Source organism: Patagioenas fasciata, chromosome 17 (genome assembly GCF_037038585.1).
Source record: "Patagioenas fasciata isolate bPatFas1 chromosome 17, bPatFas1.hap1, whole genome shotgun sequence".
Lineage (NCBI taxonomy): Eukaryota > Metazoa > Chordata > Aves > Columbiformes > Columbidae > Patagioenas > Patagioenas fasciata.
Window position 1 is genome coordinate 1,278,575 of NC_092536.1, and position 18,596 is coordinate 1,297,170.

General features: G+C 47.6%; 2 protein-coding genes and 1 long non-coding RNA gene across 20 annotated transcripts in view; all 3 read right to left on the reverse strand.

The window, feature by feature from the left end:
* EP400 (E1A binding protein p400) overlaps positions 1–6,133 on the reverse strand; it is a 45,594-nt gene extending 39,461 nt beyond the window's left edge. For 13 of the 16 annotated variants that reach the window (XM_071816224.1, XM_071816218.1, XM_071816215.1 and 10 more), the window contains exons 1-3: positions 6,007–6,133; positions 2,868–4,221; positions 686–796 (exon numbers count right to left, since the gene is read on the reverse strand). In XM_071816224.1, the coding sequence (XP_071672325.1) occupies positions 686–796; positions 2,868–4,190 (1,434 nt within the window). In that variant the 5' untranslated portion in view covers positions 4,191–4,221; positions 6,007–6,133. The remainder of the gene's footprint in view (positions 1–685; positions 797–2,867; positions 4,222–6,006) is intronic. The other 3 variants (XM_071816216.1, XM_071816220.1, XM_065851218.2) reach the window with 1 other exon arrangement.
* Positions 6,134–7,300: 1,167 nt separating this feature from the next.
* Positions 7,301–11,673, reverse strand: LOC139829264 (uncharacterized). 2 transcript variants are annotated; one of them, XR_011741676.1, is made up of 4 exons: positions 11,616–11,673; positions 9,919–10,045; positions 8,450–8,635; positions 7,301–8,218 (listed from the first exon to the last, which is right to left on the reverse strand). It is a non-coding gene; the product is annotated as an uncharacterized lncRNA (long non-coding RNA). The 2 variants fall into 2 exon arrangements; XR_011741677.1 differs by lacking the exon at positions 11,616–11,673 and adding an exon at positions 10,161–10,330.
* A 305-nt stretch (positions 11,674–11,978) lies between these two features.
* On the reverse strand, positions 11,979–18,170 carry PUS1 (pseudouridine synthase 1). Of its 2 annotated transcripts, none has more exons than XM_065851852.2 (6): positions 18,104–18,170; positions 17,445–17,669; positions 16,072–16,209; positions 15,264–15,366; positions 14,293–14,990; positions 11,979–13,088 (listed from the first exon to the last, which is right to left on the reverse strand). In XM_065851852.2, the coding sequence occupies exons 2-6, from the start codon at positions 17,658–17,660 to the stop codon at positions 13,038–13,040; spliced, it is 1,206 nt and encodes a 401-aa protein (XP_065707924.1). In that variant the 5' UTR covers positions 17,661–17,669; positions 18,104–18,170; the 3' UTR covers positions 11,979–13,037. The 2 variants fall into 2 exon arrangements, with proteins under 2 accessions (XP_065707924.1, XP_065707923.1); XM_065851851.2 differs by lacking the exon at positions 18,104–18,170 and adding an exon at positions 17,804–17,979.
* Positions 18,171–18,596: the final 426 nt, after the last annotated feature.

The window sequence follows — 18,596 nt, forward strand, 5'->3', positions numbered from 1 at the left end:
GCATAAGTCCATATTAGCCTGAATTTAAAGGTTGCAACATCACTGATCCACAGAAATTTTAGCTGATTATCACATTTATTTATTTCCTTTGTCAAGCATTCCCTTATTAAGAAAAAAAAAAAAAGGTAAAAAAGCACGTATATAATACAAACTTCACCTTCTTCTTCCCAATATTTATGGTAGAGCTAATGGAAAGAGGTTAGATATGTTAAAAAAAAACGTGTCAGAGGGTTATTATTGTTCTTTAAAACATTTCAGGGGAGGCAAATCCAAACCCTTCCGTAGCCATACTCAAAACCTTTAACAGATAAGGAAAAAAAGAAAAGAAATTCAGAAGAAATCCACAATTACAATGCCACAGACAAAAGAATCCATATTATCACTATGCAGAATGCACAAATGAACCAAATGCATTAGGGAAACAAAAGACAAACAAACCAAAGTGAAAACATTCAAGCTGAAAGTTAATGAAATAAGCCAGCAACCTGGAGACAAAGAGTTCAGTTCCTCAGGACTTCATTCATACTGATGCATTTGAAGATTGCAAAGGTTTTTGTTCGTTTGTTTGTTTTAGATGATAAGGGATGGGCTCTTGGGAAAATTCTAATTCATCTAAGAAATATCAAATCTGAATGAAGAAAAAAAATCTGGGATGAAACTACATTTTAGAACCATTGAAAAGTACCTGAAATGGTTGCTGCTGGGATGAAAAAGCAGCAGAAACATTTGGAGGAAGCTGGGTTGCTATAGCGACAGGAGTACCAGTCTGCCCATCCTTTCCTGTCACAACCTTTACCTGAGAGAAATATTTGGGGGAAAAAAAAAGAAGGGAGAATCATTTTCTTTTAAAAAGTTGGTCTTCTTCTAGTTTTTTTTTTTAACTGTTCAACACACTCATCTTGTACCGATGGCGCCTCACTGAAGAGGGGATTATAACTACGTGACCATCAGCACCGCTCGGTTTGAGCACTGGCCGTTTTTGAAGAGTTCTGTCTCACTTTTAGTAGCAGAACAGCGTATGGCCTTGACTATTTACAGCGACTTCTCGTCACTGGAAACCTTTTCTTAAATCCAGTTAACATGAAAGTGTGTTTCAAATTGAATGATTGCTGCTCCTAACGGACAACAAATTAGCATGACAGACACTTTGAACTTAAGAGAGCTCCAACATTTATTTAAGCAATGAGCAAAGCCACCATTCGCTCTCCCTTGAATTCCCAAAGGGATCAACCTTTCCAGGCAAGGGATGAAGCACGTTGCTTTAGCAGAAAGTGATAAAGAGAGGGGAGGGGGAAATAAAAGAGAAGAAGACAAAACAAAATACAAAGAAAGAACATAATCAAAAGAGGTCTTAATCTTTCAAAAGGATTCATCATTTGAAAACACAAAGATTTTTGCTGTAGGACTTTGCAAAATTCTTCAGCAGTTCGACAGACAAGCGGCTTTCACAAACAAAGACTCTTATCACAAGAAGGCAGTGAAGACAGCAAACCCGAAACACCAAAGACAGGGGGGTAGAGCCTCGACTGATGTAAACTGTAGTAGCACCACTGACTTCGACGAACCTACACAATTTACACCCACTAAAGGTCTCTCAAAATGTGTGTACTGTAATTAAAAATACCTGGTATTTCAGTTGACAAACACGCAAGCCAACAAGAACACCTAAACAATTTGACAAAATACAAACCAGGTGAAAAAAAAAAAATACTGAATAACCTTTGTCAATAAATTACAACAAGCTAGCTTTTATGTCACTATGTATAGAAATAAATGATTCTTCCAAAATTATCAATAACTATCGCAAGCAGAGATGTATTTTTCCTAGTCGAGAAGTTTAGATCACAAAACAATGAACAAATTAAACTTCAGCTGTTACACTGTTAAAATTTCCCACCAATTCCAACTGAAGGTATGATCACTAGGGATTCACACCTAAGAGAGTCATCTATTTTCACTGAAGACACTCATTTCTAACAGATATTTCAAAGCAGTGTGAGTTTCTTTGCATAACAGGCTTGGTTTCGTTCTTCACAAACCGGCAGCTCTATACTCATAGGTATTTTTACAAAGTTTATGGGTATTTCTGAGTCACTGATGCAGTGGCATCAGCTGTATCTGTGCCTGGGACAGGCGCCGCTCCAGCTCCGGAGCTGCAGGTCGAGAGCTGCAAGAACTGCTACAAACGTGCACAAACGGCATCTGTCCCAGGCAGGCGCTTTTCATGTCCTTTGCCATCAATAAACAGTGAATTCAAGTGAGTAATTTTAAATCTTTGCGTAAATAACAAAGTTAACTTGTTAATGTCCAGTCTGTAAGTGCTACTTGTTTAATATTGAGACAGCAATACGTGCACTGAGCTCCGAGACAGCCTAATTGACCCGACTCATTACTATGGACCCCTACACATTGCAATTCACATGTTCTCCCTGAGTAATTAGATTACTTCAGGGTTTTCTGTTGGTTACAGCAACGTTGAACTTCAGTAACATCTATGGTTAGAAGTCACAGGAGTCAAAAAAAGGCTGACCTCTTATAAGAATTCTTGCCTATTCTTTTTTAGGTTGTGTAATTTTAGTAAGTGAAATTTAATCTGGGATTCCTATTCATATTCATTCTGATAGCTCAAAACAGCTTGCACAGCAATGCCATCTTTATTTGTGCATTGGCTTGCATACCAACCAGCACAGTGAAAGCTCCTTTCACCTCTGTTCTTTCAAACACGTCTACTGCCACACTCGAACTGAGCTGTCAAATCATACAACCTAGCAGAACTTAGTTCATTAAACAAAAATCATTCTTCAGGTACTGTCACATTCTCAATTCTTCACAATCCATCGCAAAACATTAATCAACGGATTTCTTACCTCATCATTGATGACCTCAGATTGTTCTTCCTCTTCTTCCTCCTCCAGATCCAGGTCATTTTGCCTCAGGTATGCTTGCAGTGGAACACAATGTTTCTTCTTAAAAGCTAAAAAGTCCATCATATTTCCCTGAAGATGTTGCAGGAAAAACAATTCAATCAAACATTCCTTAAAAGTTTCCTTGAGAATTTCCATCTGCTTGTGGTGATGATCCAAACACTGTTTTCTCATCTGAGCAGTCTCTTGGTTGGCAGGAGGAATCTCCTCCAATTTTTTAGGTTGTTTTTTCACTGCTGTATTAACTGTAGGAGTAAGAGGAAGACTTGACAGCCCCTGTGGTACCGCGGCCCGTGAAGGACTTGTGGGAGGAGGTGGTGATGTCATCCCAAATGCACTAGGTCCTCCAACTCCTGCTATCAATCCACCAGAAGTCCTGTCATATCCAATGGGTCTACCCAGCTGCTGGCCTTGAAGCACTTGCTGCTGCTGTTGCATCAGTTGCCCTTGGATAATATTGCTGATTTGGGGTGGCAAGCTGGTAGTCGTGATATGGCCCGGGCTAGTCAAAGATTGCATATTTGCTCCACTAGCTACAGGACTCTGAGGACCAAGATGATGAATGGTGCCACCAGACTGCGAATGAGGTTGTGAAAGCCTGCGTTCCCTTACCGTACCAGCTGTCCCAGAAGATGGAAGCTGTACTTGCGCTGCAGCTCCTTGAGCAATCTGGGCAATTCCCGGTCCTTCTTGATAAACAAAGTGGCCACCGTTTGAAGGACTCAAGCTGATTTGTCTCACGAGCACACTAGCATCTACAAACCCTCTCGTAGGGCTCTGGCTGCACATTCCCAAGCCAGGGCCCGGAGTGCCGGCCCGAACGTTTGGTAACGTTTGCACTGGCACAGGGTTAGGCTGTGTGGGGCTCTGAGACTGGACCTGTTGAGGCAGCGGTGATGTAACTTGAATATACGATGGGGATCCATGTTCAAACCGCCTCTGCTGAGGACTGAACTGGAAACTCGGGGATGTTGGGTTTGGAATTGGCAATGGGGTAAGCGTTATCTGCTGGTTTCCTGAAGCCACGGGTCCAACGTTTTGCAGCGTGATGTTCACATTCTGTCCAGCCACTGGACTCCGACTCATGATAAATTGCTGTATTTGGTAACTGGGGGACTGGGGTGCGGATGGACTTGCAGAAGGTGCGAAAGAAGCTGCAGGTGACTGGGGTAAATTTGCCTGTTGCTCTTCTCCCTCACTGCCCGTGAAGGATCTGGACCTCTGGAGCTGACGCTGGGCATTCTGAGGACCATTACCATGGTGCATTCTCACTGTTCTGGGGTTTTTACAGTACGCTCTAAAGAAACACACAAAACCAGAAATTCAGGGAAGTTAAAAATATGTCTGTAACTGAAACTATTTAGTTACGACTCCAAAGCCTACCTTATAGTAAGAACTACACTACACAGGTTATCCTGACTCTGCAGTTACTTACAATGTTCTACATCAGCAGCCTGAAATCCTCCTCATCACAAAAGCTCACTTGAACCCCTCAGACATTTCCCTAGCTAACAAAGTGCTGCTGAATAGTTTACAAATGACAGGTTCCTCTTAGCTAGTTAGAATGATTTCAAATATTTAAAAAAAAAAAAAAGTTTGTCCCTTTCTGCAGAACTTCAAGAATCAATTCTCCAAGATCAGAAGTATCTACTCTATTTTTTGTTCATTATTCATAATGTTTCAGTGCTCTTAATACTTAGTATGATGTTCTCAAAAACACAACAGCTGCTTAAAATGTACTGTAGTTTTTTTCAACAATAACTAAAAAGATGGTAATAATGGACATAGACTGTTTAACGTTATGGTTTAGCTACCAAAGAAAAAACGTGTCATGAAAAATCTCACTACCAAATTATCTAGATGTTCAAAAAAGTATGGTACCTGAAACTCAATTCTGCCTCCTGTTCAGATCACAAACCCCTTAAAGAGATGAGAATTAAACCAAATCTGCATTTAATTTAAAATGCCGGTTACTGAGCAAAGCTACTCCAGAAATCCCAAAATGCTCTGGTTTTGTATTTCAATCATTGATAAAAACTAAATTCCACTGACGGGTTGATTCAGCGCCAGGTGTCATACAGCAGTAGGAGGACAAGAAAAATGAAACCTGGAGGGTTGGGTTTTCTTTTTTCCTTTTTTTTCAAAAGTTCTCTCATACTTTCAAAGCAACAGTTTCTTTTTTGGTGTTTCAGGACAAACACACAATTACGCATCTCTGCTCCCAACTCGAGTTGGTTACAAGTGGCAGCAGCACAACACGGCAGCGCTGCTGGAAAGGATGGAGCTGCAGCGGCTGCCGCTCGGGCAGGAACCCGCTCCCCTGGGCTGGGCAGGGAACCCGCTCCCCCGGCCCGGGCCACCTGCAGCAGCTGCTCCAGCCCTGGGGACTGCGATCCCGAGCGGGACCAGCGCTGTCAGCCCTGCAGCTCCGAGCAGCTCCGGAGCTCAAACCTGGGAGGGAACCCTCAGCAGAGCGGGAAGGGAAAAGAACGCTCCACTCCTTACAGGCACCTTTTCCAAAAGATCTAATAATATTTAATAACACTTCGTGGTATTGTGACTCTTTCGTAGCGCTGAAATCAAATAATTAAGATTCAAGTGATATCACTTATCGCCAGTAAAAAGGTCTTATTGTTTTAATTACCTACACCACACTAACATTTACGGCGCAAGTGAAAACACCTAATTAATGACACGCTGATAAGAAGCGTCACGAAGGCGCTGCCGCTGCCCGCCCGGGAGCAGTGATCGCCTTTTGTGTGCGAACCCAACCGAGCCGAGGGCCCGCACGGCGGCCCGGCCCGGCCCAGCGCACCCCGCGGGCTGCCCGGGGCTCCCCCCGCCGCGGCCCGCAGGGGCAGTGCCCCGGGAAGCGCCGCCGCTCCCCCGCGGCGGGACGCGGCCGGCCCTGCCCGCCCCCCGCCCCCCGCCCAGCGCGAGGAAGGCCCGTTCCTCCGCGGCCGCCCCCGCCGCCAGGACCGCTGCCACCGGGCCTCGGGCCCGCGGCCTGCGGGGCTAGCGAGACGGGAAGGCGGGTGGGAGCGGGGCCCCGCAGCCCCCGAGCCCGGCGGGCCCCACTTACCGCGGGTGCCGGGGCTGGAGTTTCCATTCGCTCCTCACAGGAAGCGGGGGCGGGGGGCGGCCGGAGCGGCGGCGCTACCAGCGCCGGCAGGAGACAAACGGCGCCTCCCGCACCGCGCATGCGCCACTCCCGCCGGCCGCTCCGCGCGCTGCGCCTGCGCTCTGCGCCTGCGCGGTGCGTCCCGTTGGGCACGGGTTGGGAGGCGGGAACGGGCTCGGCGCTGTCGCTCGGTCGTGTGTCGCGACAGAACGGGAGCCAGACGCGGGCCAGGACGGGAAATTAACTTTTATTGTAGCGTATAGTACACGGAGGGAGAGTAACAGCCGTTCAAAGAGTGGTTTCTGTCAGTACTGGTGGCAGTACGGGCAATCCTTCAAGATCTAGTGTAAAAATGTGGAAAGAAAGCTTTCCCCTTCCCAGGATGCACTAGACACTGCTTACCTGGAGCACGGGCAATAAAATAACTTAAGAAAGTAACCTGGCGCGACTTTTGATTACAAAAGATACCACTAGCAGTAAAGAAAATACAGCTGAATTATTTGGTTCCCACACAGCAGAGATTTCACTGCTGTAAACGTCAGCTACTGGAGGCTTCACACACACCCAATCCAGGCTGGATTTAGTTTATTTTTCCTACAGTTTGCCGTCAGGATAACGTGGATCTCAGCTCTGCCAAAGAAGGCGCCATGCTCTGACCACCAGGACGTGGTTCCTGGAACATCCTGTGCCTAACATTAAATTTTCGACTAATATCGATTACTAGCTGAAAGCATAGAGGTAAAACTAAAAGTCAGTGACAGAGTGTAGAAATATGACAGTGTTTAGAGTTCTACATAATTAAAATTAATCACGTAGAAACCTGTCTGAGGAACTTCTTCTTCTAGCCATGGCATCCCAGTGCTCCTCTGCCACGTTATTGCTGTTCTGCCACCCATCTAAAACCAGGTATCCACTGGACTTCCAGGAACGCTTCATAGTCTTTAAAGAATTGTTTACAGGAGGCAACACAGATGTTAAAGTTGTTGGGTTCTGTCCGTTCCTGCAACATAAAACCAAAAAAATCCCAAAGGGTTTTCTTATGGATTTCAGAGCAAAGATTGTTGTTTTCTGGGATTAAAATAGATAATCTTGCACTTTATCCCAGTGCAGTTCTTCAAAGCTTTCAAAATCCCCAAAGGGAAGACAATGCTCTATTTAACTCTATGGTTGTGATGTCCAAAACATTATATAAAATATCTTTAACAGAAAGTGGTTATTTTAAAGAAAGGAAACCTTTACCCAGCAAATACAGCAGACCAACTCAGAAAGGGTAGCCAGGCGTTGCTGGTCATCAAAGCAGATTTTATTAGTAAGTATCTGATCCGGCATCCATGAAATGAGGAGACACCTTCGTTCTTGCAGGATTGCACATCGCAGAAGAGCAGAGACCCGGCTGTGATATCGCCAGACTGAAGTTCAGAACCACAGTGGCGTAAGGGCGACTCCAGCTGGTGTTTCCTGTGTAATACTTACGGTACCCAGCACATGTGCAGATAAACAGTGCTCCATAGTACCTGTCTTGTATAAAAGTTCTTGTGGATTCCCAGTACACAGAAGAATTTTCAAGGCAGGACACCAGCATTTCAGTTCAGTCTCCCACTTCAGCACGTTAAAGTTTTGTGAAAACCACGAGAATAGGACCCCAGTTACCTATAGAGAGGTACAAAATGACTGGAAATGACTGCATACCAGTTCAGGACTTACAGGAAAAGGTGATTGTGTGTATACAAACAACATACACCTGAAAAGAGAACAAGAGCCTGATCAAAAGTGACGATGGAGAGGAGTCACCCACACGCCAGCCGAGAGCTGCCCAGCACAGCTCACACCACATCGCGGTCCCCAGCCAGACACCCGCACCATCTGGTCACCGAGGCGCTTTCCTCCAGCACACGAGGCCTCGAATCACGCACACAACCACAACACGGAGCCGTCTTTACCAGACACCACTCACCAGCTTGGCTGAGCAAAGCTCAGCTTAAAGATCCTTGCTGTTGTGATCCAATAGTTTTTTATTCAGTTTTTTACCCGTATCTGTTTAATGGTGGACCAGAAATGTTTGATTTCTCCAGCAGTAAAAGCAGCAACAGCCCTCAGCTACCTCTTCTCTTTTCTTGCATGTTTTGTTACGAAGCAGCGTATCCTCGTGATGACGAGCCGCACTTAAAATCAGCTGAACAAAACCGTAACGTTATTGTGAGTTTTTACTCGATTCTATCTAACAAACATATTTCTAAAGAAAAACAAATAAAATAAGTAAAACCCTTTGGGAGTCCTGCCCAAACTTCACCCCCAGAGTGCAGAGACACCCCAAATCCCCACGTCCTCAGGGATCCATCCTAACCACGGAAACGCTGCTCATTCTTCCCCCCTTTTCTGGTTAGAAATATCAAATTCACGTTACTCTTTTGGCCGTTATCATCTTCCGTCTTCTTTCCTGAAAAAAATAAGTTGCCATCCACTGCATTTCTTCCAGAAGATAATCGCGGTGTGATTTGTGCCACGGAGCCTCCTGGAGCTTGGACAGGCATCTCAGGGACCACAAACCTCCTTTTCTCAGGGCTGGTACTTGCTGCAGAATCTCATTTTCCTTCAAGTAAACATAGTTAAACTTACATTTCCTACCGCACAACACAAAAACAAGACAGAGACACCGTGGAAAGTGTGACAGGAATAACCAATAGAAACGAAACATTCTACGCTGTTTGAAGTTGCACGTTATTAAGAGATAATGAGTAAGACATCTTGTGCAGATTTCAGTGGAGCCTCTGCAGGGCGCACAGCAGCGCTGTGTGAACAGGGAGGCTCGGGATGCAGCGATGCTCACGGTACCGGTGTGGAGAGCTTCGCTTTTGCCTCCTAACACACAGACCCCCTGGGTCTCACCATTAGAGCTGGTTCAGGAGGGTTTCACAGAACCCAACTGCTCTGCCAGCTGCCAGATGGACAGAATTCTCTGAAACATCCACACAGAAATACATTTAATTTATGACATTTTTATTAACGCATTCAGCATCCTGCAGCTGCTGGCAGGTAAGCAGAAGCAGCACAAATTTCCAGTGTGATTTCTCCCCCCTTATTCCAAATGCGCTGCATAAAAAGTTAAAATAATTGATTTGGTTTAATTAAATCTCCTTCCAGGATTTCATTACGAGAATCAATTCTACTTCCCCAGACAATCTGCCTGATTTCTTCTCACTCCTTTTCTTCCTTCAAGAAAAATCATATGGCGTGTCGGCACCGCTGATGAAACCCAGATGAGATCCAGCTGTCTGCAGAGCTTCCAAGACAAATGAAGTTTTAGCGGACAAAAAAGATTTTCACCAGCTGTGCTATACAATAGCCATTTGAAGCAAATTATTAGTGCTTGGGAAAGTTTTTCACAAAAACCACTGAAACTACTTGCTCCTTTCTCCTCAGGCTGGAGCAATGAATTCTGTCACCCACAGAAACAAAATACAAAATAGAGACCAGGATGGGCAGGCTGAGCTCAGAGCTGGGCCCTCCTGCTCCGGATTGTAGCGCCCTGACCTGCCGCCTCACACACACCTTGAAGCACCAAATGAATTTGATTCAATGAAAATCCAGCAGGAGAATATTTAAAGTGAGAGCAGGGCAGCCATTGCAAGTGACAGAAGTGTACAGGTACATTCTTCACAGGAGTAAAATCCCAAGAGAAAGCAGTGGTAAAGGGTGAAAAATTACTCTTGGCTAGGCTTTCCAACAGGACAGATACAACAGCACTTTGTTTCTGAGGATTCTCTCTTCCCAGTCTTCAGACAGACTGTTTAATAGTGCAGAACAGTGGATGGCAGCAATTCCAATACACAACAACCCGCTATTCGAATGCAACACGGCACGCGGATCCCATACCTGTTGGTGCCGGGGGTGCGAGGAGGGCAAGGAACAGGGAGAAGCCGGCGCGCTGGGTCCATTCTGCTCCTGGCTCAACCCGTGGGGCACAGGGGACACAAGAGGCATTCTGCCTGCACAGGAGCTCCTAAAATCGTGATTTCAGGAGTTAAAATAGAGCAAAAAGAACCAAAGAGAGTGGCAACACAGGCTGTTGCATAGTTGGTCAAATCAACTTTCTGCCATACAATACAATTGCATACCTAAAATTGATGAAGATGGAACTCAATCAGCGTGCAGGTCCAGAATGTACCAATCCAGTCTGTAACCCGACAACACAGAGATGATTTTACCACCCCCCTCCAGAGAGGTGATAACTTGGTAACAAATGACCCAATCCGAAAAATTTCATGCAACAACATCAATTACAGAAACCAACAAATTGGGCACAGAGGGTGCAAATTGAAGCCCAAGCCCAGCAAATGAGACGTGCAGCGCTCACTAGGATATCTGATATTTTCTCCAGAGGGTTTTTAAACTGTATAATAATTGGTATTAGATATAATGTTACAATTACAGAAAGTCCCATTAAAGCAATTATCTTTAATTATAAAGCTTAAAATTTATATTTGATCTTAAATACTTTATCATAAATCATTAATATATGTACAAGATGTACCGGAGTTATTTTAAAGGCCACAATATCTTTTTTAAACAGTTATCAAACTTAATGATGAGTCCCTGCGTGAATTACGACTTTGGAACTAAAATAAAGTGAACCTAATAAAGTATCTCATTACTAATAAAACGGTGCATTGATCCACCACTTCCACAATTCTATCCACATTTACATTTGATTTCACTTTTACATTCTCTTTATTTTGCTCTGGAATGGTTTTTATGGAAGCAGAATTGCTTCCTGCCTGATTTTTACAGGGTTCATCTCGACAGTCATTGACCTTTTGACTCGGTTTAACCGCTCGAATTCTCCATCATTCCCGCAGATTTATGCAGTTATGTGTTTCTAGCAAAGTCGTCCTGCAGCTCGTACCGGGTCTGGACCGGGGACATTTGCCCGTTGCAGGTGACACAGGACGGTCAATGGGCACTCTGGGGTCTCTCTGCACTCGATGGACACAGGGGGTCCCTGGGGGTCACGCACTGCACCCGGTGGAGCTGGATGGCGATGCCGGTGTCACCCGTGCGATCCCCACGTCTCCCAGTGATTGCCCCTGTTGGTCCATCACAGCCACGTCTCATTGACACAAACCCAGGATGCGTTTAGACGCCTTGAAAACGCGGTGCCGGCTGCAGCGCTGCGGGCCGGGCTGGGAAAGAGCTTCAGCGCCCGGACAAAGTGACCGGGCCGCACAGGGCACCGCATCAGGACGCACCGGAGCCCGGGGCGGGCGGAGCGGCAGCCGCACCCGCGGCTTTCCAGGCTGAACTGACCCACCGGCCGCAGAGCATCGCCCGCCGCGGGGCGGCTCGGGCTCAGCCCGTTCCCCGGCACGAGGCTGTGGCTCCGGGCGGGACGGGGCGGGTCACTCCGCGCCCTCCATCTTCCGTAACAGAGAAAAGCTCGGCTCTAATGCCCCAGCGCGGCACCCGGTGTGGAATCTCCCGTGGAGCGGGTGAGACTCGAACCCCTGACCATCTGGGATCCCCCGGTGCCCCATTCTCGGCCCCGCTCCTGAGCGCTACCATTCCCCTCTTACCTGGGGGCACCTTCCACCCGGCGGTGCCACCCGCAAGGCGGGGGTGCGGTGCCGGGCACGGCGCATGCGCAGGGCCCGGCTCCGCAATTAGCTGCGGATAATCGCAATTGCAATTAAAAGCTGGCGTTTCCCCCGGGCGGCTCGCACAGCCGCCCCGGGACACCGGCGGGACAGCCGCACGGGCCCGCCCTCATGTTTCTTCCCATGACACAGCTTAGTGCCGCACCCTTTCAAAGAGCGCGTTTTAGAACTTAAACCACGTCTGTACTTCTCGGGGTTTTTATTCAGCTCCCGCAATGAAACGGGAACTGAAATACCAAATTAATAATCCCCATGAAATAAAACACCACGCGTAGCAAGAGGTAAGAAATACCCTCTTTTTATTATTGTTTTCTGCAAAGGCTATAAATAGAAACTCTCATTGATTTCAACTGAGATCCACATCAGTTTTGCAGCCTTTATTATAAGCAAATAAAGGTAGAAAGACTAGAAAGCCGGAGCTTTGGATAGAAGACTAACGCAGACAAGGTCAATAGTGTGAACCAACAAGGGATATCAATGAAGATGTGGGTAGAACCCTCTCCAGGGCACTTTTACACATTTGCTCTGATAAAATAGAGCAAGGCCTTCATAATAAAAAGCTCTAATTAAAACCCTGATAAAATAAACAAGCGAATTTCTTTTTATGGGCCAGCTGCACTCGCAACACATGGGAGGACGACACCTCCCATGTAAAGGTCCAGGCTTAAATATCTGGTTCAGTCCGTGGTCCAGTATCAAGCCCTCTCACTGAGCGCAGGACTTCTTTCTTTCACACTTGCAAAGCTTGAGAAGAAAACACAGAAAATCTGTTCCAATACCAAAAGAACTGGCAGCACTCAGCGTGATGAGCTCCTAACCCGGGATGTTCTTCCACAGGAAAGTCACGGGTGACGTGGAAAATAAAACCTCAGTGGTGTTTAGAGATCACGTTAAGTAAAGGTAGAGAAAAAGTAAAAAACAAACCCCAAACCCAAAAGTTCATGGAGTCATAAGTTCATAATCAAAGAGTATATTAAAATGATTTGCCCCATCATTAGGTATAGATGATACATATTTAAAATACTATTTTCCAGGTAAACATAGAATAAAAACACTATTCAAATAGCAATTGAGACATCCTGCATTACGCGATCCTAAGATTCTTTTAGAAAGCTTCTTTCTTGCTATTTTCAAGTGCCCCAGTCAGGTGAATCAGTGGTATAAAAAGCCTCTTTTCCTGTTTTCTACAGCGCTGTTTCCCACCCAGGTTCTCCTGGGCAGCCGGTTCTGGTTCCACAAGGACACGACCCCGCGGGGCTGGATCCGGGGTCCGCAAAGGCCACTTTTTGTAGGTGAAGGGCACTGGGAGCAGCAAGGGCCCCGTGTCCAGCCCCTGACGGCTCAGTCGGAATCGTCAGCACAGCCGTCGCTGCCTTCCAGATCGCTGCTGTTCTGTGGAGTGAACCACAAATGCTTTGTCAGTGTTTCATTTACATCCAGAGACCGACCTGCGTCAAAAACACGGACTTCAAACTTCCCCAAAGGTTAAGGAAATGGGGTTAGATCCCAGCTTCATGTCTTAGATCCATCTATCGTAACAAACTTCTATGATGGTAAATGACGCTTCTTGTAGCAAAGAAAAGGTACATTGGATTACACTCAGCAGCAGAAGAAATCTCTTCTCATTTATATTTACAACAGCGTGATTACAACCTACAGTGTGCTGGAAACTTAAAAAGCAGGATAAGAGCATGAAATGCTGATGTTTGAAATAAATGCAGGTGCGACAAGTCAACAAGTACGTTTTTCATGCAAGTCCCTCAAAAGCCAAGTTTATTACATTGTCTACAGCCCTCTTGGAGAACTTTGTCTGCACAGAGGATTTCTGTCCAAACTGTGTTAGACATACAAAGGGCTCACTAGTGCTTGTGTAAAAATGAAGACAGCTTTGTACAAAGTAGTACTAGGGAAATACCACGAATGTCAGTAACTGATGAGGAAGCTGAAGTCTGAAGTCAACAGGCTGCGACTAATTTGGGGGGTTTATGCCATTTTTGAAGCACGAATTTTGACTGCTCTGATGGGCATCAAAGGATTCGATGAAGAAAGGTTAACATAATATACCTGTAGTTACTCCTTTTTTTGCCTCACCATACAAACCCCCAAATCCCATGAATTTAACACTGACAATTTAACGTTTAAACACATTGTGAGAGGCAGCTGCCCTCCTACCAGCCAGCACAGCCCGTGAAGCACAAGCAGCCTGCAAACTCCCAAAGGAGCCCTCGCACCATCCCTGTTTACCCTGCTCCAGACAGCCCGTCCTGACTGCGACAGCACAACCGTATTGGGCTGAGCTTACCTGAAGCCAGCAGAGCCTCCCACAGCCATGAGCAGCGGTTCTGCCAGCGTGGTCAGCAAGAGCCGGAGCCAGGTAAGGACCACGGGGTCTCTTTGGGTCCATTTAACCAAACTAATGTGGCATTTGTCATCATCTCCCGTCACAAGTGTCCTCATACAGCACCAGACTTCAGAGAAACAATGACCCCAAGTACAAAAATAAGCCTGAGAAATTGCTGGTACCTTGTACTATTTAACGGGGCTGTAAATTGTATATGTTGAAACTCTCATTTGATACAATGGTTTCAAAAGTTACCTTTGAATTTTTGTGGTTAGCGTGCACCCCAACGACAGAAGAGTTGAAGTCATGGATGGGGAGGGTGTTGAGCCAGTTCACCATGGATTTCTCCTCCCGTTCTGTGTTGATAATGGTAGGATAGATGTACTGCTCTTTGAAAACAGCGATCTTCTCCTCCTCCTCCGTCCACTCCAGCGGCTCGTGCAGCCCGTCGTTTCCAAAACGCCGGTTGTATTTCTCGAAGTGCACTCTTTCCAAGACCAGCCCAAGTCCCGGAGCTTTGGGGACATCTACTTTCTCCTCTCCCCAGCTGCGCTCCATGATAGACTCACCAGCATAACCTTTGACAATAGCTATTACCAGCCCGATCATCTTCCTTATCTGGTGCATCATGAAACTCTGGCCTTTCACTTTGATCACCGCAAACTCCATGTTTTCCCTCACGAAGGGCTCTCCACAGTACATCTCCATGATGTACCGCCTGGCACTGGGGTCCCTGGGTCCCTTCTGAGATGTGAAGTTGTGGAAGTTGTGAGTTCCTTTGTAGCACGCAAGCAGTTTATTGACTTTGTCGAGGGTCTCTCTGTCCAGCCGATAAACGTCTTCTTGCACATAACGGTCCTTATGGGCAAAGGCAAATGTTGGCAGCATGTAGGAGTAGGTTCTGGCGTCACATTTGTTCTTGGAGTTGAACCCCCCAGTGACTCTCTTCAGACCTTGTTTGAAAAGGGACATTAGGTTTCTGAATCAGGAGGTTACAGCCTGGTTGTGATCTCACTCATACCAACAAGAATATTTTTTAAAAATAAAACGCATTCAAAAGATAGAAAGATTCATTTTATCGGACCCTAATTTCAAACTAACGGAAACATACAGATTCATGTTAAAACTAAACCATGTATGAGTAAACTTAAAATGTTAAGGGAGAGGCCTTCCACATGAGAAAGCTTCTCTGAAAACGTTTTCCCTGCCCATTTTAGCATCCTTACCCAGAATTCTGATGTGAGAAGGAAGATGGTTATTGATCTTTTCTAAGATGTCATCTATTAGCCTGACCTTTAGCGACACAATCTGTCCAGCTGCAGACACACCCTATAAAAACCACAAACACACACACACACAGAATTATGTACTTTGGAAGCTCTGGGACAGCACTTGCGGAATTGAAACAGCTGAAGAACAAAGTTCAGTCCTTTTTGTCACTGGTCATTCAAGCTGAAGTGAGGGGAAGGCGAGGCCACAGGCAGAAATTCAAGAGGACTCCTGGCAGCCCTGCTGGTGCTGCCCCACAGCACCTGAGCAACCCCAGGCAGCAGAACACTGCACCCCCTCCTCTGGCATCTCACTGTATTTGCTATTAAGTAAAGCACCAATTGAAAAGAAATTACTCATACATAAAATCAGCCATTGACTCCAGTTCAGACTCAGAACCCCACTGTGGGAGGCTTGAGAGCAAGAGATGCAGTTAAACTCTCAAGCTCCACATCAGCCAGGCAGCAACAAGGAGGAGCAGGCGCGGGTTGGGAGGCTGGAGGAGATGAATGTGACAGAAAAACAAACAGAAAGTTTAGGTACGAAGCACCAACTTTACAGACACCACCTAATCAATATCCTGCGCTTTCTCAATATTTGCTTGTGCTTAAGTTTAGTGCAGATGAAGGGAGAAGTTTCAAACAACATTCACTGCCACCAGTATTTGCTGTTGATCTCCCTATAGTCAACGCTTTACCAGTCGATCCCAGCAGCACTGGCAGGGGCAGAGCAGAGGTTTGAGAGCACAGGCCCCGACCGGTGTACCTTGTCTGTTCGAGCACAGCGCTGGAAAGACATTTTCTTCATATCTTCCCCATGGTTTTCTGGGATGCAGCCTGACTGAACAAGGGCAGACACTAAGTCATCTTCAATTGTCTTGAACTGTGAAGATCCCATGTTTCTCTAAAAGAGGATATATAGTAAAAGTAAGAAACAGAACAAATAGCAGTAATCAGATAACTGAAGTAACTGAAAAAATGTGTTAATCAAACATTGTTGTGAAATTCTTTAAAAGTCTTCCCTTCATAGCCCTAAAAGCACTGACGTTCTCTAACAAATCTAACCTTACCGGAGTATTAATAAAACATCCACATCCCGATTTACCTTTTGCTGTTATTGCAAGTAAAGGATCATTTCTAATTTCACTGTGCAATACTCCTGCAATGCAGTTTTTTGGTGATTCCTCCCATGGAACAGCACCAATGAAATTCTGTTCCAGTGCTGCTGCTGCGCACCCAGCGCCTGCAAACTCCGCTGCTCCCAGCCGGGCCGAGTTCTGCTGTCGTACATGGCACACGACGTTTTCTGCAGCGACTCCCTTTCCCATCTGCTCAATCCTATCAGCTACCCCGTGCAGTTTTCAAAGAGCACCTCAGGAGTGCGTATGGAGCTTGCAGTGCACTGAGAGGAGCGGCAGATGGAGCAAGATCATCCTGGTGCTGCCGGTGGCCGCGGGACCGTCCCTGCAGCGGCTGCTCTGGCGCTGGTCACCGCTCCTGAGCTGGTGCAGCAACAAAGCCCACACGCTAACACAGTCACCTCGCAACAGCTTTCCTGTTTCTAAGCTTCTACAAGCCACCCCATTAGAGTCCAAGAGAAAAAGGGCAATTTACAATGTCTTCAAGGATTATACACATAATATTTCTAAAGGAGACAGCAACATAAATGCAAATTTGTTTAATTCAAATATACACCTCAGTTCTCCAGAATCTTTACATTTTGCATAACATAGTGAGACAACCTGAGGTCAGACCTAAAGAAAACTTAGCCCAGCTGCTTAGGAATGTAAAGCCTCAGGCAGAACCCGAAGCGCTGTCAGAAGGGGATCATGAGGCAGCGGTTCAGCTTCTGACAGCACTGCAGTGCCCGTCTCCTCAAGAGCCATGTCTGCAGCACAGTCTCTGGGAGATCTGCTGGCGCACTGTACTACAGCAGACTCATTAGAACCACCCGATATACGCGATGTACCACCGAGGTGTTTTATCCCAGTTACTACCAAGCCATTTGAATCCAGCCACGCGCTGTTCCTCCCCAGCTTTCCAAGCTGCAGCTGCTTCCCTACTCAGTCACTGCAACTACACTTATAAGCTTAGCACTTCAAAGAAAAGCAGGACACGTCGTTTTGCCAAACCACACACCTGCATCCCGTGGTAGCCTTTCCCCGAATACGCCATCAACAACACGATCTTCCTTTTGGGTGACTTTTTATTCTGATCCTCTGCATCTTCCTCACCCGTGTCTCCCTTCAGCCTCTTGTTGTGATGCCCGTTCTCCTCCGGCCTCTCCACCGCCTCGCTGCTGCCGCTCAGTCTCTTTGCCTGGCTGCCAACCGCCGCCCTCAGGTCCTGGGCCATGGTGCGACCCTGCGGGACAGCAGAGCGGGCAGGGCTGAGCGCGGGGCCGCGGCCAGCGACGGCTCCTCCCGGAGCGGCGGCGGGGGCGCCGGGCAGTGCGGGCCAGGAGCCCCTGGGTCACCCCCGGAGCCGCCGCCGCGTACCGAGGAGACGCTGTGAGGAGCCGCGGGGAGCAGCCGCACGGGGAGGAGAGGCCGAGCCGGGGCGGCTCCCCCGCGGCCCGCCCGGCGCCAGGTCCCGCCGCACGCCGGGCTCCCCGGGCCGCACGGGCCGCGGCTCAGAGCGCGCAGCCCCCACCGCAGCCGCAGCATCGACCCAAGCGCGGCCGCCGCCCCCTCAGCCCGGCCCCGCCGCCGCCCCCTCAGCCCGGCCCGGCCCGGTCCGGTCCCGCCTCCGCCACTGCTCCCGCCGCCCCGGCCCGGTCCGGTCCCGCCGCCACTCACGTGGGCGCTGCCGAATGACGTCACCGCGGCGCCAGAGAGTCACGTGCGCCCTACGGCGGCCGCGGGGGAACCCGCGCGGGACAGCGCGCTCGCCGCACGGCCACGGTTGACCCGGGAGTGGCTTCGTTTGGGAGCTGACTCTGCTCGCCCGGGATCCGAGCCGTGCTGTGCCCACAGCCGGGATCCCCAGAGCACCCGGGGCTGGGGAGGGAGACCCGGGGACCCTCTGTCCACAGGAACCCGAGCTGGACATTATTTGCCTGAGCTCGTCCTTAGAAACGCGTTATTTAACACGCGTTCTGAAGGCGTTCAAACCCCGCCGGGTTTCAGCTCCCAGGAGGTGGAGTGGTTCCACCACTATTGTCCCCAAATGCTGTTTTTAGGACAGAAACGTCCCGGGGAGGTTCGTGTCCCCGCGCTAGGTGCCGTTCCTCATCCGGGGAGCGGCGCCCATCGTCACCGCTACATTCATGGGAATAAAATGAGACAAATC

Excerpts from the sequence above, each read along its gene's own strand:
- PUS1 (XM_065851851.2), bottom strand. The coding sequence starts at position 17,971 with ATGCTGCGGCTGCGGTGGGGGCTGCGCGCTCTGAGCCGCGGCCCGTGC. Across the intron at positions 17,670-17,803 it reads CTCCTCACAGCGTCTCCTCG|GGTCGCACCATGGCCCAGGA; the intron begins GTACGCGGCGGC and ends GCTGTCCCGCAG. Across the intron at positions 16,210-17,444 it reads AAGGCTACCACGGGATGCAG|AGAAACATGGGATCTTCACA; the intron begins GTGTGTGGTTTG and ends ATCCTCTTTTAG.